This window comes from Balaenoptera acutorostrata, chromosome 1, assembly GCF_949987535.1.
Source record: "Balaenoptera acutorostrata chromosome 1, mBalAcu1.1, whole genome shotgun sequence".
In the NCBI taxonomy this organism is placed as follows: domain Eukaryota; kingdom Metazoa; phylum Chordata; class Mammalia; order Artiodactyla; family Balaenopteridae; genus Balaenoptera; species Balaenoptera acutorostrata.
In genome coordinates this window covers 30,775,984-30,800,373 of record NC_080064.1, presented here as the reverse complement: position 1 = coordinate 30,800,373, position 24,390 = coordinate 30,775,984, and the positions used below count along the sequence as shown (strand labels likewise).

General features: G+C 50.6%; 2 protein-coding genes across 2 annotated transcripts in view; one reads left to right on the top strand and one right to left on the bottom strand.

Annotated features, from left to right (window-relative positions):
- The window catches only part of EPHA10 (EPH receptor A10), a 41,698-nt gene extending 35,611 nt beyond the window's left edge, over positions 1-6,087 (top strand). The window contains exons 9-17 of the mRNA XM_057554461.1: positions 405-466; positions 613-738; positions 1,815-2,000; positions 2,454-2,515; positions 2,751-2,954; positions 3,215-3,364; positions 3,578-3,771; positions 4,427-4,582; positions 4,736-6,087. Of these exons, the coding sequence (XP_057410444.1) occupies positions 405-466; positions 613-738; positions 1,815-2,000; positions 2,454-2,515; positions 2,751-2,954; positions 3,215-3,364; positions 3,578-3,771; positions 4,427-4,582; positions 4,736-4,850 (1,255 nt within the window). The 3' untranslated portion in view covers positions 4,851-6,087. The remainder of the gene's footprint in view (positions 1-404; positions 467-612; positions 739-1,814; positions 2,001-2,453; positions 2,516-2,750; positions 2,955-3,214; positions 3,365-3,577; positions 3,772-4,426; positions 4,583-4,735) is intronic.
- Positions 6,088-8,919: 2,832 nt separating this feature from the next.
- CDCA8 (cell division cycle associated 8) lies at positions 8,920-24,309 on the bottom strand. The gene is made up of 11 exons (XM_007182549.2): positions 24,196-24,309; positions 23,923-24,035; positions 23,655-23,783; positions 21,760-21,800; positions 19,763-19,835; positions 17,673-17,755; positions 14,982-15,046; positions 13,975-14,070; positions 12,331-12,457; positions 11,485-11,571; positions 8,920-10,250 (listed from the first exon to the last, which is right to left on the bottom strand). Exons 2-11 carry the CDS (start codon positions 24,017-24,019, stop codon positions 10,206-10,208), a joined length of 843 nt encoding a protein of 280 aa, XP_007182611.1. The 5' UTR covers positions 24,020-24,035; positions 24,196-24,309; the 3' UTR covers positions 8,920-10,205.
- Between the last annotated feature and the right edge of the window lie 81 nt (positions 24,310-24,390).

Sequence of the window (24,390 nt, the reverse complement as noted above, 5' to 3'; positions counted from 1 at the left end):
GTTCCTTCTCAATGTTTGTTTTCTTGACTAGACTGAAAGCTGCCCCTGGGTACAAGGTCTGCCTGTTTTGTTCAGCTGTAGGCAGGGGAGCAGCTTGGGCTTGAAGTCAGGGCATGGATTTGGGTGCCTCTGGAGTTGCAAGAATACACTGTGTCTCAAAGTGAAAATAACTAGGAATGCGGAGGCGGGTGAGGGGTTAGGTCTGGGGCTAGGGTTGTATGTGTGATGTGGGGAGAAGCTTTCAGACCAGCAGGACAAAAAGGCTCCTCCCCTGGGGCACAGACCTTATCCTTTTAGAGGGACAGAGAGGTGCCACCCTGGGTGCTGGTGAGATGGGAAGGGCTGGGACAGCCTGGCTCAAAGAATGACTACGGACCCCCCCGGTCCCCAACCCCCTACCCCAGGACCTGCAGCTATGGCAAAGGAGGTCGGGATGCCCATGATGAGGAGGAGCTGTATTTCCACTGTGAGTTGTCTGGGCCTGACGCGGGGCGGGGCGGCACCACCCTACCTTACCCCTCAGTCCGCTTCCGTGCTGCCATTGCATAACCCCCACTCCTCCAGTCATGGAGGCCCCTTGTCTCACCCCCCTCTCTTTCCCTGCTTTCCCAGTCAAAGTCCCAACTCGCCGCACATTCGTGGATCCCCAGAGCTGTGGGGACCCGCTGCTGGCTGTTCATCTGTTTGCCAAGGAGCTGGATGCGAAAAGCGTCACACTGGAGAGGAGCCTTGGAACAGGCAAGCTAGGCACCCAGGAAGCTTTGTCCGTTGGGAAGCCCCGCCTCCGCCCCCTCCCAGCCCTCTCTTGAAGCCCCTCCTCCATCCCACCCCGTCTCTATCCTGTAAGCCCACCTCCACCCCATGTCCCGCCCCCATTTCTGGAGGCCCCGCCTCTACCCAGTCCCCACCCTGTCCAGGAAGCGCCCCCTCCACATCAAGCTGGACCTCCGTCCACCAGGGTCCAGGGAAGGAGGTGGCAGAGGAGTCCGTGACCCTGCCTTCCTACCCTTTGCCTGTCCCCAAGGTCAGAATTCTCTCCATTCAGGCCCTTTCAGAGCTGGCTCTGCAGACTGCCACTGGCAGAAGTTTGGTCCCAGGCCTTCAAGGGACGATGGGGAGGGGCCTTTGCAAGCTTGGGGACCAGATGTACCTGAGTTCTAGTCCTGGCTCTACCACTGACCAGCTGTGTGACCAGGGGTACGTCCCTTTTCTGCTTTGAGCCTTAGTTTCTCATCTGTTAAATGGGCATGATATCTGCCTCAGACAGAGCTGATGTGGGGGCTTTCCAGCACTCAGCCCAGGGCCGGGTTCACAGTGGGTGCGTGCTCTCTAACGGTCAGTCCCCTCGCTTCCTATTTTCCCTGTCTGCAAACCCTCAGCCCCTGCGCTAAGGCAGCGCTTTCACCAGGAGCCTGACACTCTTCCCTGGCACTGTCAGCAGACTCACTGGGTAGAGACCAGAACGGGGCAGCATGGCAGAATAGATGCCATCGTTACCCTTCCTGGGTCACCCTGGGCCTCGGATGTGCTGGCATGTGCAGCGTCCTCTCTGTGAGGCTTTGGAATTTCCCGCCGAAGCAGGCAGGGAGGACTCCCCATTTCACAGAGGAGAAAACTGAGGCCAAAAGAGGGAAAGAGCAGAAGCCCACGTCACACAGCTGGTACTCAGTTTACCAGGATTTGAAATCAGGAGACCCGAGTCCCAGACCAGAAACGGCCCATGATCCAGAAGCTGCTTTCTCCTCGGCTCACCCTGCCCAGGTTGGCCGAGGGCGCGGCCTCCGGGGGGTGTCTGAGGTGCTCTTTCCCCCCAGGGCGGTTTGGGGAGCTGTGCTTCGGCTGCCTGCAGCTTCCGGGCCGCCAGGAGCTCCCCGTGGCCGTGCACACGCTGAGGGAGGGCTGCTCCGACTTGCAGAGGCTCAGCTTCCTGGCCGAGGCCCTCACCTTGGGCCAGTTCGACCACAGCCATGTGGTGCGGCTGGAGGGCGTCGTCACCCGAGGTAGGGCCCGTGCTCCACCAGTGCGGGAGGAGAGGACGGGGTGGGAGGTGGAGGTGTGCCGTGCCCCCAGGGCCTCTGCTCAGTCATGAGACGGAGCCCTGACGCTGCCCACCAAGGGCTCAGCTCTCCTTCGCTGACTCTGGGTGGCCTCTCGGACCCTGCGTGACCCTTGGACATGTGGTGACACTCGGTGGGGTTGGATCACTTGGACCTTCAGTGATCTCCCTCAGCTAACCTGGTGCAGATCCTCACCTTGGCCTTTGTTCCCCTCAGACGCCACCTCTTTTGCTCTTCAGCACAGAGGGTCCTGGGCTGGGCAGGAGGGTGGCAAGACTCAGGGAGCTTGGCCTTGGTTCTGGCCATCTTGGCGGGGTCTGGGGCCCAGGTGGGGGAGCACATGTTCTCACAGAGGGCAGCAGGCACCTTAGCGTGTGTTCCCTTCCCTGGGTACAGGAAGCACCTTGATGATCATCACTGAGTACATGAGCCATGGGGCCCTGGACGGCTTCCTCAGGGTGAGTGGCCTGGGCCCTGCGGGGTACTGATGACCATGATGTTCTTGGTCCCTCACTTTTCCCTTTGGTGGGACTTGGGGTTGGCCTCATTCCCTATAAAGATGCCCACTGGCCAGGCTGACCTGGCAGGTCACATGGCAAACTGAAGCCCAGAGAGGGCCAGTTGACTTCCCTGGGGTCACCCAGCAACCGGGGAAGCGGGAGTGCAGCCTGGCCTCGCTCTCCTCTCTCACAGCGGCATGAGGGCCAGCTGGTGGCCGTGCAGCTGATGGGGCTGCTGCCCGGCCTGGCCTCGGCCATGACGTACCTGTCGGAAATGGGCTACGTCCACCGGGGCCTGGCGGCCCGCCGGGTGCTGGTCAGCGGCGACCTCATCTGCAAGATCTCCGGCTTTGGGCGGGGACCTCGGGACCGAGCAGAGGCTGTCTACACCACCATGGTGAGGAGCCCGTCCCTCGGCAAACTGCCCTGGAGTCCCCATCTCCCCACATCCCCCTTTCTGGCTGTGTCAGGGTCACTCCTGCCCCTCCATCCAGTTGTCCGTGCCAGTGTGGGCCTCGCCTGCGGTCAGCCTGTGGGCCTCCCCTAGACGAGCAGCCGGGGAGACGGCAGGTGGGGCTGGATCTGTGGCTCTGCGGGTGGGGAACCCTGGCTGTGACCTGGTCCCCTCCTGCCCCTGACCTGCCTGCCTGCCCGCAGAGCGGCCGGAGCCCGGCGCTGTGGGCCGCCCCCGAGACGCTTCAGTTTGGCCACTTCAGCTCCGCCAGTGATGTTTGGAGCTTCGGTGTCGTCATGTGGGAGGTGATGGCCTTTGGGGAGCGGCCCTACTGGGACATGTCTGGCCAAGACGTGAGTGACACCCGTGGCTTCTCCTTGCCTTCCGATCCTGTTGCTCCCTGACCTCTGCCCATTAACCCTTGACCTGTTAGCCCCAGGCCCCTCTTCACTGTCTACTTGCTTCCAGCCCTGCCTGGTCACCCCTTGAGCCTTCCTTGGGATGGGGTGATTGTGTGTATTGGGGGGCCTAAAACCTCCTGTCTGCCCGCCACCCCCATGGCCCAGGTGATCAAAGCCGTGGAGGATGGCTTCCGGCTGCCGCCCCCCAGGCACTGCCCCTCCCCCCTGCACCGACTGATGCTTGACTGCTGGCAGAAGGACCCAGGTGAGCGGCCCAGGTTCTGCCAGATCCATGGCCTCCTGAGCAAGATGGTGCAGGATCCAGAACCCCCGAAGTGTGCCGACACTACCTGTGCCAGGTACAGCTGTCACCTCGCTTGTCCCAGGTACATTCCCACGTATCTCCAACCATACCAGACGTAGCAGAACTCTCACCTGTCCATGAACGCCCGCCCCCCCCCCCGCCACCATGTACAAGTACAGCTGCCCCACCTGTCCTCCCCCACCAGTCCAGGTACGACTACTCGCTCAGGTACCCCAGATAGATCTAATACTCCCACCTGCCTTAGGCATGTATAACTTTTCATCTTAGTCACTTCTGCTTGTCCTGGGTTTTGCCCCACGTATCCCAGGTACGGTGACCACATACATAAATGTGGTAATAGTCCTAACATATCTGTAGTTCCAATAAATAAAATAAGTGAAATTAGTATTGGTTGTCCCCAGTACCAGTCACTTCCCAAACTCTCCTAGGTACATCCTACCCAAGACTGTTGCAGATACTCCCGGTGCCTTTACCTGGCTCCTATGCAGCTCACTCTCTGCCAGCCTGAGCATCGTGAACCCTCGCCTGCTCTGAGAATACCTAGAGCCCTGTGTGAGCCAGGCCTGTCGTAGGGCTCGGTCATCTTCCCCTTCTCCTGTCCTTTCTCAGACGGCCTCTCCTCAGGAGAGTGACGGGGTCTGGGCCCCAGGTCCCTGCTGTCGACTGACCACTGCTTCTCTGCTCCCCAGGCCTCCCACGCCCCTGGCGGACCGTGCCTTCTCCACCTTCCCCTCCTTTGGCTCCGTGGGCGCGTGGCTGGAGGCCCTGGACCTGGGCCGTTACAAGGACAGCTTCGCTGCCGCCGGCTATGGGAGCCTGGAGGCTGTGGCCACCATGACCGCCCAGTGAGTCTAAGGGGCCCGGGGGCCCTGCCCCTGCCTGCATGGGAGGCCCAGCCGGTCCTGATTCCAGTTCCCTGGCCGGGCAGGGGATGGGAGGGACAGCAGAAGAAGGTGGGGAAGAGCCAGCTGGGTCTGACCCACCCTTCTTCTTCACAGGGACCTGGTGAGCCTGGGCATCTCATCGGTGGAACACCGGGAGGACCTCCTGAGCGGGATCAGTGCCCTGCGGGCCCGGGTGCTCCAGCTACAGGGCCGGGGGGTGCAGGTGTGAGCGGCCCCACTCTTCCAGGCCAGGACCCCAGGGGGCTCCAGCCCCCAGCCTTGCCCAGGACCCCCGCCAGCTGCACTCCACCCGTGCGGAAGTGAGCTCCCAGAGCTTGTGTGGAGCCCCGGTTTCCCCCATTTCCCTGCCTTCTCCCCCCATTTCCCTCAGTCTGAGCACCTTGGCTGACTCAGTCCCCCTGGAAAAAAGGTTCAAAACCTGGGGAGGATCCCTGAGATAATGGTGGGAGGAAATGCAGGGTCTCAGAGACCAAGGTGGGCAGGGGCAGGGAGGAAGACGTAGCTTTGAATGGCCCGATTCATGCCCTTCTGTCTTCCATACCCACTGGGGTCTGGGGCCTACTCCAAAGGGTGCCCCACTTTCCCACAGACCACTGGCCAGCAGGCAGCTCAGGTCCCTGGTGGATGGGCTCCTGTTAGTGACCACAGCTGCCTGGCCGCCAATCCTGATGGGCCATGGGGCCTCAGCTCCCTGTATTCCAGCTGGGCCCTGTCTGGACACTGGTCCTGAGGCCCAGGCAGGCAAAGGTGGTGCTGAGCTCAGGGGCTGGACCCCGAGGGCCCCGGACTTAGGAGCTGATTTCTGCTTCCCCCACCCTTGGGCTGACCATTCAGGGTGAGGGTGAGGGTCCCGGTGTTCCCCTGAGGCCCCACTAGGTGCCCCCCACCCCCTTTGCTCTCCTTGTATAAACTCACCGGCCAGGACATCTGGGAAGAGCATGAGGAGAGCTGTTTTCTCCCCGGGGCCCCATTGCTCCCCAGCCTTGGTGGGTGATGAAAACAGGACTCTCAGAGATGGAGCTTCTCTCGCTAACAGGCTGGTCCAACCCTTACCGTACAGGTGGGGAAAACAAGACCTAGTGAGGAGTCAGGGCCAGAGCTGGGGTTGAACCCCTGTGCCCAACTCCCGATCTGGAGAGAGTCCTTGGTCCTGCCCTGTGTCACCAACACTCTTTCCTGGGGCAGCCCAGGGGTACTCTGAGGTGACCCCCTCTTGCAGGCTCCATCCCCTGCACCCAGCCTCTCATGGAGTACCTCCTCCCTCTGGCCCCTCTTCTGCGGGGCTTTGGCACAAGTAGTTGCACTGAGCTGAGTCCAGAGTTCCTTATCCAGGAAGGCTTCCCAGAGGTGGGGGTGATCATGAGGCCAGGGCTTTTGTGGCACAGAAGGAAGGCAACTGGGTCTGGATAGGGTCACCCCTGACCTATGCCTGCTGTGGGTTTGGCTGCGTGTGGGTCGGGTGGGATGGGGTGGGAAGGAGACAAGGGCTACAGGAAGGGGTGAAGGAGACACAGCCGGCCCTTGGAGGGCCCAGACGAGGCGGGGAGGTGAACTCAGGCTCCAAGAACTACTACACGTCCCCCACGGGAGACCTTGGGGCCTGTGGGCCGGACACTCCTGATGTGTGTATATGGAGGGGTGTCTGGAAAGTTTCCTTGGCTGAGAGTCTGATGCATCCATTGAACAGGGCCTTGGAGGAGCCGGGGGAGGACTCTTTCCTTAGGGTTGGTGGAGTTTTCCGCAGGCCAAGATGGAGGGCCTAGGACAAGAGGAGTCCAAGCAGAGGGGCCAGCATGAGAAGGAGCCTGGAGGGTGGGAGATGCAGCACATCTTTGGGGAGTGCTCCGTGGTGGGGGACGGTGCCTCTCAGCAGTGCCTTTGGCCTCATTCTGCCAGCAGGGCAGGCGTCCCCCCACCCCCGCTGTCCATCTCCTGAGCACCTGCCCCAGCTCAGTGTCCTGGGCAGTGCTAGGGGAGGTCGAGATATTGCTTCTACCTTTGACAGAGCTGGAGGGTCCCTTGCCAGTGCCCTCCAGGCTCTGCCCCGAGGGAAGTCGGGAAAGGACATACCAGCATCCTGTGGAGGGAGCCTCATTCCCATCTCCAGCTACATCAGTCATGCCCTGAAGGTCAGAGTCCCCTGCCCCTCCCTCCGCTGTCCTGCAGAGTCCCCTGGCTGTGTTGGCAGGACTTCGGTGTCCAGGGTAGACCTCCCTTCCACTGAGGAGTGAGGTCCCAGCATCCTGATGGGTCCCAGGCCTCAGCCCTGCACAGGTGCCGGCAAGATGCAGGCTGATGGCTCCCTGGGAGCCCTCCACAGATCTATTTTTATATGGACCTTATTCACTGGATAGAGCGGTGGCCTGCAACCCCCCAGCACCCATATCTGAGCCCATCCAGGGAGGGAAGGGGCTGGTTGGGGGTGGGGAAAGTGTTTTCCTTTGATTAATTCTGGAGGTGTTTTTATAGTTCTTGGGTTCTATATGCAGGACAAAGTAATAAAAACTTGTCTGTGGTATGGTGCCTCTCAATGACAGTTGCTTAACTGTTAAGTAACTTGTATGGGAGGGTTTCGCCACCCCCCTACCGCCGCCCCACCACAGGGGTCTCCAAAGTGTGTGTCTGAGATCTCTGGGCAAGAGACACATTTAGGAAGTAGACCACAGGACAGTGTGATCAGGATTTACCCTAGGGGCGAGCACTGGGTGGCTTCCCCGAGGGGGCAGCACTCCGTGGTGGTGCTGTTCCCGGAGATGGACCACGTAAGGGGAGGGGAAGCAGGCTGAGCAGCGGTGTGGGAAATGACGAGCTCGGGTCTGGACCAGGCTGCAATGTATGTCTGACACTGTGAATAAATGACGCTTAGGTGATGTCCTAGCACAGCCTCCACAAGAACTAGCTCTTCATATGACTAATTGAACCTAACTGTTCATAAGGCAACACATTTGGACTTCTTTCAACAGGATGTCCCAAGTAGGGCTTTTGGAACGATCAGGGGGGCCTGTAGGGCAAAGAACAAAACTACTGTTCATTGGAACTCTAGGGTTCTTGGAAACTCCCCTGGTGAGGGGGAGGACTCCAGGCCTCATCCTCCCGTCAATCCAGAGCAGCTCTGCTTTTATTCACTTTATAGACGCAGCAGAGGCTACAAAGTAAACTGCCCACAGGGATGAGGTAAGAATTCCTTTGAATGGGAAGAGGTCTCTGAGGACCAAGGAAAAGTGCTACACAGCTCCTGTTGACTGTGGCCCGTGTCGCTAGGTATTTTTTGGTGGCTAGTGACCATTTTTGTGAAATCTCACAATTTTTAAATTGTTAGCAATTAATTTAAAAAGACAAAATCCAAACAGTGAAAAGCGTTTGCAGCCCTTTTTGGTCTGTGGGCTGGCGGTAAGGTTTGAATTTTCTTTGCCGCATCCCTGCCCTGTGATAGTTCAACCCATGCCTTAAATCCTGGGTTGGGGAGCTCATTACCTTCTCCAAGCCAACTCTTATACGGAATGAAGGACTGCTCCATCTTTGTCACGTGACTGGTATTTATTAGGGACCTGTTACATTCTACACATTCCCTGCAACTGGGTCTAGGCAGTAGTGCAGTTGGAGCCAAACTAGGGTGAGGGTGGCTTTGAGTAAAGGATGTTGGATCCTAAGTGTTTTCTTGGTCAGGCTCTACTTAACAACAGTGTACCAGATGATGAAGGAAAAGGTAGAAGCCTCAGCTTTGGTGACTTAATCACTTGAAATGAGTAACCTCTACTCTAAATACTGTCACTGACTGAAGGGCCTTCCCCCTAAACTGTCAACACTGATGACCTGCTGAACCGTGACCCCAGTCTGTCTTCTCTTCCACCATGAGCCCCACGTTGATCATTTCGGCGAAGAGAGAATTCCAGGAAGGCAGATCTGCCACAGCCTGAAGCTTGGGCAGTGAGAAGCACGATCACTGAATCACCTGGGCCCCTGCTTTGTCCCTGGCCAACGAGACTTGCTACACAAGTAAACTATAGATACCCTAGATACTGTGCCCCCATGATGTAAATTTCTAGCTCATGGAAGGAAGGTGTTTGGGGAAAGCTTCTTGGGCTCGGTTACCCATGACCTGGATCTTGGGGAGAGGGCCCCCTCTTCAGGTATCAGAGAGGTTCTGCCTGAAGTAAAGGTTTTCGCATCTTCTCAGGAAAGTAGCTGCTTGCAGACCCCCACTCCAATAGCTTCAGCTCCAAAACTGTCTCTGGTCCAGGTAGCACAGCTTGGAGATGACAGGCAGGCAGAATATCAATTAAAAACAAATCCACAATTTATTGAAAACAGGTACCTTTCAGTAGCTCTGATTAGAATAAATCAGCTTACAGATACCGTGACTCAGGAAAACAGTATGTACAAAAGTCTCAGGAAAGGGAGAATAAAACAACTTGAAAAGAACACATCTTCAACAGGACTGGATTACTAGAATGGTCATGTAGGAAAATAATATAAAGTACAACAAAGAGCCATACACAGAACCCTGTGCTCTCAGGCTTGGGGTCTCAGCTCCCACGTTCTCAGACCACATCTAATGATTCTTTGGGGCAGAGGTGCTGGCTGGAGCGCAGGGATCTCAGTGCCCACGTGACAGCCCACGCCAGGGCAGAGGCCAAACGCGAGGAATGAGGCCACCAGGCAAGCTACGCCCACTCCCCCATGAACCTCAGAAGACAGAAGTGCTCTCTGCAAAGTCTGCAGACCTGGTGGGGACGACAGGGCCACGGAGAGCTTAGAGATCCTCTGCGGCCAGTCATGCAAAAACCCCAGATTAACCTAAACCCTACAGTTCCCTTATCCAGATTCCCACTAACTGGACTAACCAGAGGCAGAGGAGCAAGACATAGAAACCGCCCACAAACCAAGTTTTGGTCTTTGGTAAACAGGGATAATACAAAATACTAGTCTACAAGTCACCTTGAAACAAAACTACTGGGCATGGCAGGTGTTAAGATTGCAGAGCCCTGGCAGTACCCACCACAGGAGGGAGGGGATGGGCGCAGGAGGGGGGATGTTTCCTCCTGTGGTCACTGCTGTGACAGGTCCTGGCCCCATCTGCACAGTCCCTCCCAGCTTCCTGGAGCCGCCCTCTCATGGAGCTCACTTCTCTGAGCCCAGCTCCCAGCCTCAAGCACGCACAGGGCGGAAACGCCAGCTGGAGCGGGCTCTCCGGTGAGGGCGAGTTGGCAGTCTTCCCGAGAACATGAGGCTCCCCTGTGCAGCCTCGGCTGGAGTTAGGGCAGGGCGAAGAGGACGTGGAGCTACAGCAGGCAGAGGCGGCAGCTCTGAGAGCAGGAAGGAGAATTCAGCTGGGAGAATGGCAGGAGGTTTGGACTGTATGGACACAGAGGCAGTGTCTGTCATCTGGGTTGGGAGGTGCCAATAGCAACGTTTCCTGAAAACTCCAAGAGGAATGCTTCTCCCTGCTCTGGAACTTCACACTCAAACAGACGATAAGCCAAAGGGAAGAGGTGTCTTCAGGGTCCCAGAAGTGCCCATTGAAGGTCCATCCTGTCAAACCTGGCTTCTTGGAATAGCAGCCTCATTTGTGAGTCCGTATGCTGCTGCAGATTTGAGCAAGACGGCTCTGAAAGGAAAAGGAGAGAGGCCATTTAGAGAGGATGAAGCTGGGCAGGCTTGCCCACTTAGCACGTAGTCTACTCAGGTAGCACTGGCTTCGGGGCCGGGCTGGTCTGAGTGAATCTCAGCCCTCCATCCTCTATTGGTAACATGAACAAACTAACCTTTCTGGAAGGCAGCTATGCTCACCTCTATACCACCGCAGACCTAACTAACCTTTCTGAATCTCCATTTCTCATCTGAACAAAGGAGCAAAATACCATCTCAAATGAGACGGTGGAGGTATAATTTGGGAACAGCAATGCTGTAGGCCCAGCTAGATGATGGATGTCACCAGATCCGGGGGCTGGGTATGTGCCTGACCTCAGCACCGGCCTCCGTTCTGTACGACATGTTTGGGAAAGCAGCTCCGCCCCGTCCCCTTACTTGGACGTACCCGTCACAGACCTCCCCCCAGAAGGGGGGACATACAGCAGCCACGTTTGCACTAGGTGTTCCCATCCACCAGCCAAAATCAAAGCTGACGGGACCGGGGAGGCCCGTCTGACCAAAGCTGAGCTAATTCAATTCTTCCTCTTGAGAATTTAAATGAGGACTGAAACTGGGCTGTGCGCGCTGGGCAATGGAGCAATAGTGCCAGAGCTGGAGTGTGGCCACCCAGAGCCACATACAGACTCAAGGTAAGGGAGAGCAGAACCAAGGGCCTCGTGGAGCAGGTTACCCGCTGAGTGGGGGAAGGACGAGGTGCAAGAGAGGTGCGGGCACAGGCCCCAAAGACAGAGTTGCTGACGGAGCTGGTGCACCGGAGCGGAGCCCCATCGACTCCTGGCACTGGGGTCCCACCACTCAGAGGGCCTGCCTGTTCAGAGATTTCTTTGATCCTGTGGGATTGCTGGTAGCAAGCTCCTCACCCTGTTCCTGAACTGTTGTGAGGAAGTTTCAGTTCCCGGGGGCTCAACTGTGCCCTAACATACAGGCACCAACTGCCTGCATGAGGCAGGATTTGATTCTCTTGTGGAACTTCTGTGGCAGGCACTCTGGTTGGACCAAAACTCAGCATCAATTTAGGGACAGAATTGCTGCTCGGTAAGCAGGATAACAGTCAAAATCCCTTGGGGAAAAGAGGCCACACAGTTGTAAGTGTAAAGCAGCAGGCCAGACCCAAAAGGCAATCCTAAGTATGGCTAAACCCAGAAGGCTACTGGAGGCCTCCTGTGTGTGGAGAGGAACCCGAGACTTACAGAGAGCTTCTTAATGCTTCCCAAGGCCTCTGGATCCAGCTGTGCGATATCAGTCCTCTGCAAGTCACTGGCCAAAAACCGCATGCTCTGTGTGGAGGGAAGAGGGTTAAAGTGGTACGTCCCTCAGGGCAGGAACCTCCACCCAGCAGCCCAGTGTGCTCCGGGGGTCCCTTGATGTCCTGCACTTGTGGAGGGGGATGGCAAGGCAGGCAGGAGGGGAGTTAATCCTAAAGAGACAGTGATGTCAGTGTTTATCACTGGGCCAATAGCTGGATCAGCTGAGTGTATAAGGGGTGCACGTTAGCTTAGAAACGCCCTGCAGACCTCATCTGAGATAAACCATCCCCTCCGTCCCAGGAGCCGAGGTCAGCAACTTGCTCTGCTCGGCCTGCTTCAGACCCCTCGAAGCTACACAAAGTGGAAGACACAGCTCGAGCTCCCCTTTCTGGACTAAGCACGCACGCACCCCGATAGTGCCCTCCTCTGCACGCCCTTTAATATCTCCCTTACTGCACACATCACATGTTATAGTTAATTGGGAGCCTAGCTTGACTACTGAACTACTTCTCAAGGGCAGGAATGTCTTCTACATCTTGAACCTGCTACAAGACAGATGGGCAAATGTTAGCAGATGAACAAATGAAACCCAAAGCTGGGCAAGGATCTTCCCAGTCTGGAGCTCTAACCTGGGAGAGGAAATGGTTCTGAGTCCTACAGAAGTGTGGATATCAGAAGCCATGCAACCAAAGGGACTTTGGGTTTTGGGAGAGAAGTGGGTGATGGACAAGAGAAAGAAATGCTGAGTAAGCAGCACGCCATGGCCTGATCGCCCTCTGGAACACTTACCTCTCCGCCTCCCACTGGCACAGTGAGGAATATCTCTTTGCTGTCAGCAAGAGGGCTGCCATTTACAGAGACATTGTAAATCCGCTCTCTGGCTGCTGGAGTACGCAGGCCTGGGGTCTTGAAGACCCTATAAAGTGGGAAAATCTCTGTAAAGATGGCTTAGCAGACTGAATGACACCAGATGCTACGAGTCCTTCCAAACCCCATCTGGCCTCAAGCTGCAGTTTTCAAATCACACATTTCTAAGAAGGCGCATTCTAAATTTAGGGTTAAAAAACAGTATTGACTAAACACAGCTGGAGGAAGGAGGTTGTAATTATCAAACATACATCTAGCGAAAGTCAATTCTTATCCATGTAAATTTTAGGTCCAAAGCTCCATATGGATACCAGTCATTCATCCATCCACCCATCCATCCATCCATCCATCCATCCATCCATCCATCCACAAAGTCAGAAATAAACTGTGGTTAATATATTTCCAAGAGTGGCTAAGCGCTTCCATCAGGGGGACTTTTCCAGGGTCAAAGTTGGATGATTCAGAGATTACATCATTATATTAATTCCCAAAGTGACTTTCTCAAGACCTTTAAAATGCTGTCATCTATTTTTCCCTAAATGTCTTTTGCTATATACTCATGTAAAAAAAAAAAAAAGCAGTTAAGGAAGAGTGAGAATTAGAAGGTAAGTCTTCCTCACTCTCCCCACTCCAGATAACCACTCTCAGTTCCTTATGTGTCCTTCCAGAAACTTTCTATCAAACGGGGTCACCTAGGACACGCTGCTCTGCCACCTGCTTTGGAGATGCTTGTGATCATGAAGCTCTTCCCCATCAGCACATGCAGATGCACTTATTTTTTAATGGCTATACACCATGTCCTATCTAGTTGACCAGCACTATGGAAGGGATTAATTTATGCTGTAAGAACATCCTTGTTTATACTGGTCTCCCAAAAGGTGGTGTCCATTTTCACTCCTACCAAGAGTATGGGAGAGTACCTACCAATTTAAAATAAACTTGATCAGAATCAGAAAAGACCAAAACAGTCACTAGAGGCCTCCTAGTCATCAGGGACAGATAAAGAATCATTTTGTCACCAAAAACATGCAAACCTGCACTCAGGGGAGAGGCAAACATTAGGAAACCCAGGCGGTTACCCTCCTCTGTGAGGGCTTCCCAGTATTTTCTTAAACACCCTTCTTTTTTTTTTTTTTTTTTTTTTTTAAACCAATGGCCCAGTGGTGAAACACTTTTGTCTCTTTCTCTTTACTTTTATAGCTACTTTATTTATTTATTTATTTATTTTTGGCTGTGTTGGGTCTTCGGTTCGTGCGAGGGCTTTCTCTGGTTACGGCAAGTGGGGGCCACTCTTCATCGCGGTGCGCAGGCCTTTCACTATCGTGGCCCCTCCCGTTGCGGGGCACAGGCTCCAGACGCGCAGGCTCAGTAGTTGTGGCTCACGGGCCCAGCCGCCCCGCGGCATGTGGGATCCTCCCAGACCAGGGCTCGAACCCGTGTCCCCTGCACTAGCAGGCAGATTCTCAACCACTGCGCCACCAGGGAAGCCCTTAAACACCCTTCTTTTCTGGCAAACATCACATGTTGGGCTCCCACAGAAATCCAAGTGCTGCTGTCAATACTCACCTTGAGTCAAACCTGGGTGTCAGGCCCGGAGTTGGTTTCACCATAGACAACTCCAGTCGGCCCACAGCTGGGGTAACAGTGGCACAATGGCTTGACCTACAGGTGAGACATGACCATTAGGTGCACCAACTGTCAGGTCCAGGGACGGCAGCCGCAGAGGCAGGTAAACACTGATCATGTCAGAGACTATCCTGGGCACGTTACACACATTAGCTCGTGCAGCCCTCCTAACCACCCTCTGAGAAGCACCACGATCCTCATTTCCGGATGCAGAAACTCAGGCATACTGAGTTAAATAACTTGCCCAAGATCACACAGCCAATTAGGGCAGAGCCAGAACTCCGAACCCAGGCAGCCTGCCTCCAGAATCTGACTTCTCAATCAAGCTAACGAATGAGGGGAAGGAGACAGCCCCTCAGCACCCTGCAGGCCCCCTAGCTGGAGCTCCTGTTCTCCTGCCAGACAGCTCCCACTGCCCAGGGAGAAATGGGAGGAGCCACCGCTTCACAGACACACGCCCCAGTGACTACTTTCCTGAGTCTGTTAAGAGGCAGCCCCTCCCCCCCACTCCCAGCATAAGCAGTTCAAGTCTACGGTGACTCATTACTTAGCAGGACCGGGAGGAATCTTTCAAGAAACTAACTACAGGTAGGTGACAGCCACTTTGTGACCGACTGTGGGTAGCTCTACACATGGACTGTCAGGCAACTGAACAAAATATGCAGTGCTTACTCTGTTTCTGGGTCTTAATCTCCTTGTTTGAATTAAAAAAAAAAAACAAAAAAAAAAAAGTGGGGGAAGATAGAGAACGTGGGCAGAAGAACCAGAGAAGGTGTTGGGTCAGATGGTTTCTAGAGGCCCCTCCAGCTTGGATACTGGAGGATTCGATGATGTGAAGCTCAACTTGAACACAAGTCACAAAAGCCCTTTTACCACCTATTTCTGCCATAATGAATGTGGCTCTCCAATAAAACCAAAAACACATCTAAATCTGGAAAACCTGTTACCTTTTACTTTTGCCTTTTCCTTGTATGGACCGGGTTCTCTTCTTGGATGGAGGACACCTTTTAACCTGAAGTCACAGTCAAATGAAACTGAGGTTACAAAAAGCCCCGCAAAGGGGAAAGGTAAGGGAGAGGGGTACCAGCTCTGGAAAAGAAAACTAATACCAAACATCAGAAGGTCTATCTCACAGAATTCAGTGACTTAAATAATTCTGAACATAATTGATCAACTAAGAATCTACACCGCCTGAGTCTTCAAAACAGAGGCCTTGGCCTGAGAGTAAAGGTAAGTGTCTTCTGGACTGAGTGCAGCCTGGTTGGTCTCCCCACCCCACTCCCACCCCCTCACAAAGTGCTGCTGTGACGGTCACTAAGGGCACCCAGGTGCCCAATCCAAGGAACTCTCAGCAGTCCTCACCCTTGCTGAGTCCTTGGAGGTACCTGACAGGAATCACTCTTTACCTGCTGACAATCCTCCCTTGTTTCTAAGATCCACCCACCTCCCCACTTCTCTGGCTGGCCCTCTGCAGGCTGCCTCACGAGCTCCTCTTTCTACCTTCCCTCCTAGGGTCCATCCTCAGCCTCCCCTCCACGTTCTCCCTGTACAACCTCATCGACTCCCCTCGCTGGGACCACCACCTAAAGATCTGGGAGTCGGTGTCTCTCAGTCTCTTACTTCTGCCTGAGCTCCGGGCTGAGATTTCTGTCAGGGCTAGATGTCCTGGAGAAGTATGAAACACGCAGCAGGCCAAACAACTGACACAGGAACTGCTCCCCTTAGTCCTAAGCCAGCACTACTCCTCCTCCTGTGCCCCACGTTCCACCGGATGGCAGTTCCCTAAACTAGAAACCACCTAGTCGTCTCTGGTCCCTCCTTCCCTCCACCAATCTTGCCTACTCTCCATTATAAAACCTATCTCAGAACCATCCCTTCTCTTTTTACAGGGTCAGTGCCTCAGTTCAAGAATTACAGCAGCCTCTGCATGTAAATCCATGAAGTTAGAACACCCCTCACACCATGCACAAAAGTAAACTCAAAATGGCTTAAAGACTTAAACATAAGACATGGCACCGTAAGAGTCCTAGAGGAGAGCATAGGCAGAACATTCTCTAATATAAATTGTACCAGTGTTTTCTTAGGTCAGTCTCCCAAGGCAACAGAAGTAAAAACAAAAATAAACAAATGGGACCTAATCAAACTTACAAGCTTTTGCACAGCAAAGGAAACCATAAAAAAAAGGAAAAAACCTACGGAATGGGAGAATATATTTGCAAATGATGCAACAGACAAGGGCTTAATCTCCAAAATATACAAACAGCTCATACAACTCAACAACAAAAAAACAAACAACCCAATCGAAAAATGGGCAAAAGACCTTAATAGACATCTCTCTAAAGACGACATACAGATGGCCAGTAGGCACATGAAAAGATACTCAACATCATTAATTATTAGAGAAATGCAAATCAAAACCACCTCACACCGGTCAGAATGGCCATCATTAAAAAGTCTACAAATAGCAAATGCTGGAGAGAGTATGGAGAAAAGGGAACACTCCTACACTATTGGTGGGAATGTAAGCTGGTACAGCCACTATGGAAAACAGTGTGGAGGTTCCTCAGAAAACTAAAAATAGAATTACCATATGATCCAGCAATCCCACTCCTGGGCATATACCCGGACGAAACTGTAATTCAAAAAGATACATGCACCCCTATGTTCATAGCAGCACTATTCACAATAGCCAAGACATGGAAGCAACCTAAATGTCTGTCGACAGAGAAATGGATAAAGAAGATGTCGTACATATATACAATGGAATACTACTCAGCCATAAAAAAGAACAAAATAATGCCACTTGCAGCAACATGGATGCAACTAGAGATTATCATACTAAGTGAAGTAAGAGTCAGAAAGAGAAAGACAAATATCATATGATATCACTTATATGTGGAATCTAAAATATGGCACAAATGAAACTATCTACAAAACAGAAACAGACTTACAACATAGAGATCAGACTTGTGGTTGCCAACAGGGAGGGGGATGGGGGAGGGAAGGACTGGGAGTTTGGGATTAGTATATGTAAACTATTATATATAGGATGGATAAACAACAAGGTCCTACTGTATAGCACAGCGAACTATACTTAATATCCTGTAATAAACTGTAATGGAAAATATATAAAAAAGAATGTCTCTATGTGTATAACCGAGTCACTTTGCTGTACAGCAGAGATTGGCACTACATTGTAAATCAACTAAACTTCAATTAAAAAAAAAATTAAAAAGAATTACAGTAGCCTCCTGACTGGTTCCCTTGTCTCTAGTTTTTCCTCTCTCCCGTTTATCCTGAATCCTATTCTGAAATACCTATCTGGTCATGTCATTTACCAAGACCTACCTCATGAAACTGCAACTTCCAAGTTTGGCGCACAAGGCCATTCATTTTCTGGCCCCTGCTCTCCCCAGATCACCCTCACAGTTTACACCCCAGCCATATCAAACTGTTTCCTGTTCCGTAAAGGGCACTTTCATACCTCTTCCTGGAATTGCCTTCCCTTTCTTCTCCAGCTAGTGAAATCTCACTCATTTTAAAGGCTGTGCCTAAGGGTGCTGGGGGAGCATGCTGTATTTTAAGTATTTCCTTTTTCTCCTGACAGGCTCCAGCCCTGAATCTGAGTGCCTACTTACTCTTGCAGTTCGAAGATTCTTATTTTTATTTTCTTCCTCTTCTTCTTCCATTATCATGTCATCCACTTGCATTACCTTTCGTGCTATAAGAAAGTTTTAACAGAGTGATATTTCTCATGGGAATAAACTTTTATGCATTCACATTTCTTATAGGAAGTACAACTTATGCAATCTTAGGCTGTAATCAAGAAATAGATCCAATATAAAGATGACTTAAAAAAAAAAAAGAGGGTTTAGACAAAAAAGAGGGTCTCCAGAGTGGTTAACACACCCCATATAATGCTTTGTATGGCAGCCCAGCATTCTGAATAAGAGTGCAGACCCTGGAGTCAGACAGCCTTGAGCTTGAGGCCTGGCCCTGCCTCTGACTAGGTCACATGGCTTTCATGGTGATCATCTGTAAAAGGGAGGAGCCAGGGATATGATGAGACCTGGAATGTGTGCTCAACAAAAAAACACGGTCTTTGTTATTCATCCCAAACCCTAGAATTGTGCCTACTGTATAAGTGCTTATTAAATATTTGTGGGACGAATGAATGCAAAGTCCCTTGGACGGTACTGAACACATCATAAGTATTACTATTTATTATAATAAAATACTACTTATAAATAATAAATTATTACAATTATCATCTTAGAAGGAAAAGGGATATGAGGGATGTTTAAGATGGATGATAACAGAGGAAGTAATACCAATTTTTAATATTTAAGGGGTTGTCATATGGAAGACAGCTCTATGGGACCTCAAAGAGCAGAACCAGTATCAATATGTAGAAACCACAGGAAACTCTGGTTCAAAATTAGAGAAAACGTTCTTACCATTACAGCTGTCTATCAATGGAAGGTAGTCTCATTGCTAAATATGTACAACCATGGGCTAGAAAATCCCAAGCAGGGATTCCATAGAGAAATTTAATTATGGGAGGAGAGATCAGACTTAATGACTTTTAAGCTTTTTTTCCTCCCTGACACAAATAAGAATCTAAGCATATTTACCTTAAAAAAAAAAATAGCTTACAATGTAGTTGAAGTCCAGTGGTCGAGAGGACACAAAACCAATTTCTACTGTTGTTTGACATGGGTCCCAGTGTGTTCAGTTCCCAGTGGTGAAATCGGAAGACCAGCCCCCCACACCCCACACACCAAATGAGAAAAAAAAAAAAGTGGAATTCAGAAGAGAAATTGGACATTACCTAAATGTAGAAATAACCCAAAGCGACCTAACAGATTGCAGATTTGCAGCTAAGGAACTAATTCTAGGAACACCCAAGTCCAATTATGTCACAACCTCGGGGGGGCAGCCCTGGAATATGACACTAGGAAAGTGAAAATCCCATCATGCTGTCTTCATGCTACAAGACAACTCTGATGGAAGGCAAGCTGGAACAAGAATTGGGCGGTGTTTCTGGCCTGGCCCAGTGGAGAAGGTGCCTGCTTGGTGAGCAGCCCCAAACTCCAGGTCTTGGGTCAGGTCCATCCTCACTGGAGTTGGATGCATTGAGCTACTAGAGCTTAATGACAGTGACATCATGTCCATAACAGAACTCACCCTGGCCTGAGTCTATGCTCACTAATTACAATCCAGCTTCCCCCAAATTTACCCTTTAAGATAGTGTTTCTCAGAGTGTTGGACGTGTATGTGAGAATTTTCCACGGATGGGTCAGTGAATTGAGTAACATGGAATGACACGCTGAGACAGTTGGTCCTTTCACAATTCTCTTTGAACCCTTCTGATCACATCAGGGAGCGTCTTGGCTGGCACTACCGTGTCTTGTAGCACCTCTCCAAACCTTGCTCACCTCTCTAACTCAGGGAAGCAAGCAGGCAACACTGGTTTCCAGCACAGCTTTTGTTTTTCTTCTTTCACTTTCACTTTAGCTCACACATTGGTCTAAAGAGTTCGGTTAGTTATCAGTCCTGCATATCATTAACTGAATGCAGAGGCCAAAATCAAATTTTTGGATTTGCAAGACTGAGGACCAGGCATTAGAGGGAAGAGGTTCCTCCAATGAGGCCTCCCCAAGCAGCCAACCAACCACACTAGGTTTTCATTCTCTCAGTTCAACAAGGGGTTTTGAAAAGTACTCACTTTTGGCAGATTTCAGGGGTGTCTGAACAGCTTCTGCTGTTAGTTTGTTTATTTCTGTGATATCCAGGTCAGCCTGTGATGAACACAGCCAGAAAACAACAGGTATATTCCATCAAATATGAGGAACAATATTTTAAGATTAAAAACATTAATTAAAAACCATATTCTTGGGACTTCCCTGGTGGCGCAGTGGATAGGACTCTGTGCTCCCAATGCAGGGGGCCTGGGTTCGATCCCTGGTCAGGGAACTAGATTCCACATGCATGCCACAACTAAGAGTTCGCATGCCACAACTAAGGAGCCCATCTCCTGCAACTAAGGAGCCCACGAGCTGCAACTAAGGAGCCTGCCTGCCGCAACTAAGACCCCACGCTACTAAATAATAAATATTAAAAACAAAAAATCCCAAAACATTCTTTGATACACACAAAAGATTGTTATGTTAGTTATAATACAAAATATTGAACTTCCATAAACCCACCATACAACCGAAGGCCTAAAACATTGCCAGTTACTTGCTTCTAGCTATGTATTTTTCCCTGTTCTATTTCCTTGCCTCTCCTCGAAAGGTGACCAGTCTCCTAATTCTGTCATTCCTTAGAGATAACCACTATCATCATTCCATTTGCTTGAAAGAAAGTGTGTGTGTGTGTGTGTGTTTCTCCACAAATGTGTATGTGCTTAAACAATATTTTGTTTGCTTTTGTTTTCGATCACTATTTGTGGTTGTAGTTAATTTGTTTTCACTGCTATATAATATCACGATGGATTTGTCCAATCTCCTGTCAATAGTATTTTGCTATTACAAACACTGTTACTTTCAACTGTCTTCTACATGTGTCTGATGCACACCTGTCCAAGTATTCTCTTGGCTATATACTTAGGGATGGGGCATTACAGGGTTGTAGGGTACACAAGTGTTCAGCCTTAATATTATGCAAAATTGTTTTCCGAAGTGATTGTACTTGTTTACATGCCAGGAGCAAACAAGTTCCTAATGACCCATATTCTCTACCACACTTGATGCTATGTCAGCCTTCTCATTTTTTCCCTCCAGCTTTATTGAGGTATAATTGACAAATAAAATTCTAACATATTAAAAGTGTACAACATGAGGATTTGTGATGCATACACATTGTGAAATGATTACCACAATCAAGTTAATTAACACATTCAGCACCTCACATAGTTACCTTAAAAAATTTTTTTTTATTTTTTAAAGTCTAGAGGGCCAAAAGTTTTTCTACTATGCCCCTGGGGCCTTCAAAAAGGCTTCCGGTCGCCATTCTAATTAAATTTGTTCCCAGTGGTAACTATATGTATGGGAATAGGCAAAAGCAGGCATGATTCACAGGCCTTTTCTTGCAGGGCATGTGTAAATATCAGAATAGTCCTTACAGACTAGTAATGACACGGGTTTCATCTCTGGGTTGGCAGAGACTACTTGGAGTACTCAGACAAGGATTCTGAAGCTGTCAGGACTTAGCAAGAAACAGTGCTGTGCTAGATAGATGAGTGCTGTCTGAAACGGATGATGGAATGGAAAGTGGCTACTGAACATTTGAAACGTGACTAGTATGTCTGAGGAACTAAATATTTTATTAATTTTAATTAATTTGAAGAGCTACACATAGCTGGTGGCCACTGTAACAGACAGTAAAGATCTAAACTCTTTATCCTGCCTCATTTAGCAGGCCAGGTCACCGTGTAATGATACAGGGGCTTAAAGGAACTTGGACTTTAGGCTTTCTACTTCCCCTGCAAAGGTCCGGGCAAAGAGCTGCAAGGAACCTGCCAAAAAAAGAACTACCTCTCTTTATAAACCTTGAAATTATCTGGGCTTCATGTACTCAGCATTTGACAACTATAATTTTTTTGTTGACACAGATAATGTCCCCTCTGGAACCTCTTCCACAGTCAGCACCCACTGGTTGAATTTTGTGAACAGACTAAACTTAAAACTAACCAACAGTTCAAAAATAGGAGAAGTCACTTACTGTTGCTGCTTCCTCCAGCGCCCGCTTGTTTCCTCCAAGGGCTTTGAAAAGAACGTTTTGTTAAGTTACCATCAGATTTTAATAATTTAAATAATAAACCATCTTCCCTAATATGACCACTTACTTTTCTTACACTGGACCAGATTAAGCCCTTGATCCAACACTCAGGAGCCTTTACAACCTAGTTTAATCTTTCTCCAAGCTTGACTGTTCCCCTCATGGCTTATTCTAGGTTCCACCACACCAAAGTTCCTGTTAGTTCCCAAATGTGCCACTGTCTCTCATGACTCAGTGCCCTGGTACTTATTTCCTCTGCCCGAAATAATCCTCTGCACCCAACAAATTTCTAATTCATCCTTCAAAACTCAGCTCAAACCCAAACTCTGCTTATTTTTCTCTCTCAGCAGATCGCTGCAATGTGCTGTTAGCTGCTCACTATCATCATATCCAACAACTACTCAAAGCTGTAGAAGTACCCACCCCTGCCTTGAACTGAACTCTTTGAGGACAGAGATAATACCCATAGCTTCTGGCAAAAATATGCCACACAGTAGGTATGGAGTCAATGTGTATTGAATAAAGAGGTCTTTGCAGATTTAGATGTAGAATAAAAACTTAGGCTAGGTCCTCTGGCTGGAAAAACTGGTAGTATCCCCTATAACAGTTAAGAACTCAGGCTTTGGAACCAGAATGCCTAGGTTCAAGTAGACTGTCACTAACTAGCTTGTGAGACTTTGGGCAAAGTAAACAATCTCTGTGCTTTAATCTTGTTGTCTATAAAACAGGCATAATATTAACAATTAATATGATTGTGATGAGGATGAAATTAGTTAATATATGGAAAACACTTGGTACAGTGCCTGTCTGCCATAGAAAGCACTATATAAATGTGCTCATTGACCACTACTCTATTCTCTTTTGTAGTACTCATAATTTTAAACATATAATCATGTCCAAATTTTTAAAATGATTCTTCTCTACTAACTCGTAAGTTCCTGGAGGCAAGGACAACGCCTGTTTTATTTCCCAATGCATCTTCAGCACCTAGCATTGTGACTAACACATGCTCAATGAATATTTGCAGAAATGCACAGATAGGTTAATAAATAACAGGGGAAGTCAAAAGCATCACTGAACGTCTACTATGCGAGCAGAACATGCATTTCTATCCAGGAAGGAGGCTACGTACTGGGTAATTAACAATAAGGAAAATAGTAAAAGTAAGGGTAACCCAGCAAAAGGACAGCCTCTTGCATTTCCTTGGACATTTAACAAGGGGGTGGGGAACAGGCTGGGATTTTTCTCCGGCCGGGAAAACCCTTAGGTCCTGGCACTTCACAATTTGATATGCCCGTTTTTAAATTGGCATTTTCCCTAAGCTGCAGGAAGAGCTGCTTGGGATTATCCTTCCATCTGAGGTCTGGTAACAAACCAAGCTATTCACCCATTCATTTTTAAATGGTTGGATAAAATATACCCCCCGCCCCCCCAAAAAAAGAGTATTTCATGACACATGAAGTCTATGTCAAATTCACATTTCAGTGTGTCCGTAAGTAAGTTTTTATTGTAAAACAGCTATGCCCATTCACTACAGCAGTTTTGGAACTATAACAGCAAAGTTGAGTAGTTTCGACAGAGAACCCTCTAGCCTACAAAGCCTAAAATATTTATTATCTGGTCCTTTAGAGAAAACGTTTGCCTGCCTGCAGAGGTAGATGAGGGTAAGAGCTAAGGAGAAAAATAAAGCCGGGAGGTGAGACAGGGAGTAGGGGGAAGGAGTAGGGCTGCAGTTTCCTACAGTGATCTTGGAAGACCTCACTAAGAAGATGAAGGCTGCCATGGTAACCACAGAAGGGCTCCAGGCCGAGGCCTGGGGAAAGACGAGCAGCTCTTACCGAAGTAGTCGAGCCAGTTCATCTCGCGCAGCGCCTTGGGGAGCCGCAGGATCTCGATGTTGTACAAGTTATCCATCTCCTTGAGGAGGTTCTGCCTGTCTGACTGAATCTGCTTGGATCGTATTTGCACTGCGAGAGGGCAGAGCGGACGGGACACGGGTCACCCGGCGGGCGAATGCGGCCTGGAATCCGTGCTGCCAGCGCCCCAATCCGCCAGCACCCCGCGACTGCCCCAGGTGCTAGCGACCCCCCAGGCTCCGCCCCTTACCTTCACGGTCGAAGTCCTTAAGAAAAGAGGCGAGCTTTCGGCTCCGTACCGAGTTGTTCTTGGCCACCCGACTGCCGCCCTTCCTAGCCGGAGCCATGGCGCTTCGATGGAGGCTGCGGGGAGAGGGGGCCGAGCCACAAGGCGTCAGCGGCGGAGATGGGGCGGGACAAGGGGCCGCAAGGGTGAGGGAGAGGGCGGAGGGCACCCCAGCGGCTTTGGAGGGGGACCCCTCCCCTTCGGGGCCTGGGCATAAAAGATTTGCGAGGCACCCACCTGTGGGTCCCGAAACGGGGGCTGAGAAAAACCTGACTGCTTCAGCTGAGAGGGAGCAGCTCCAGGGCTAACCGGACGTGCGACCGCCGCCACCAAATTCAAACTACCACAGGCTGACCAGTGAGAAGCCGCCGTCTTAGGAGGGTCCCACAACAACCAATCACAGGGAAGCTCCGCGATCGGACAGCCAGTCCA

Excerpts from the sequence above, each read along its gene's own strand:
- CDCA8 (XM_007182549.2), bottom strand. The coding sequence starts at position 24,019 with ATGGCTCCGGCTAGGAAGGGCGGCAGTCGGGTGGCCAAGAACAACTCG. Across the intron at positions 17,756-19,762 it reads ACCCCTGAAATCTGCCAAAA|CACGAAAGGTAATGCAAGTG; the intron begins GTGAGTACTTTT and ends ACTTTCTTATAG. Across the intron at positions 12,458-13,974 it reads ACACCCAGGTTTGACTCAAG|GGTCTTCAAGACCCCAGGCC; the intron begins GTGAGTATTGAC and ends CCCACTTTATAG.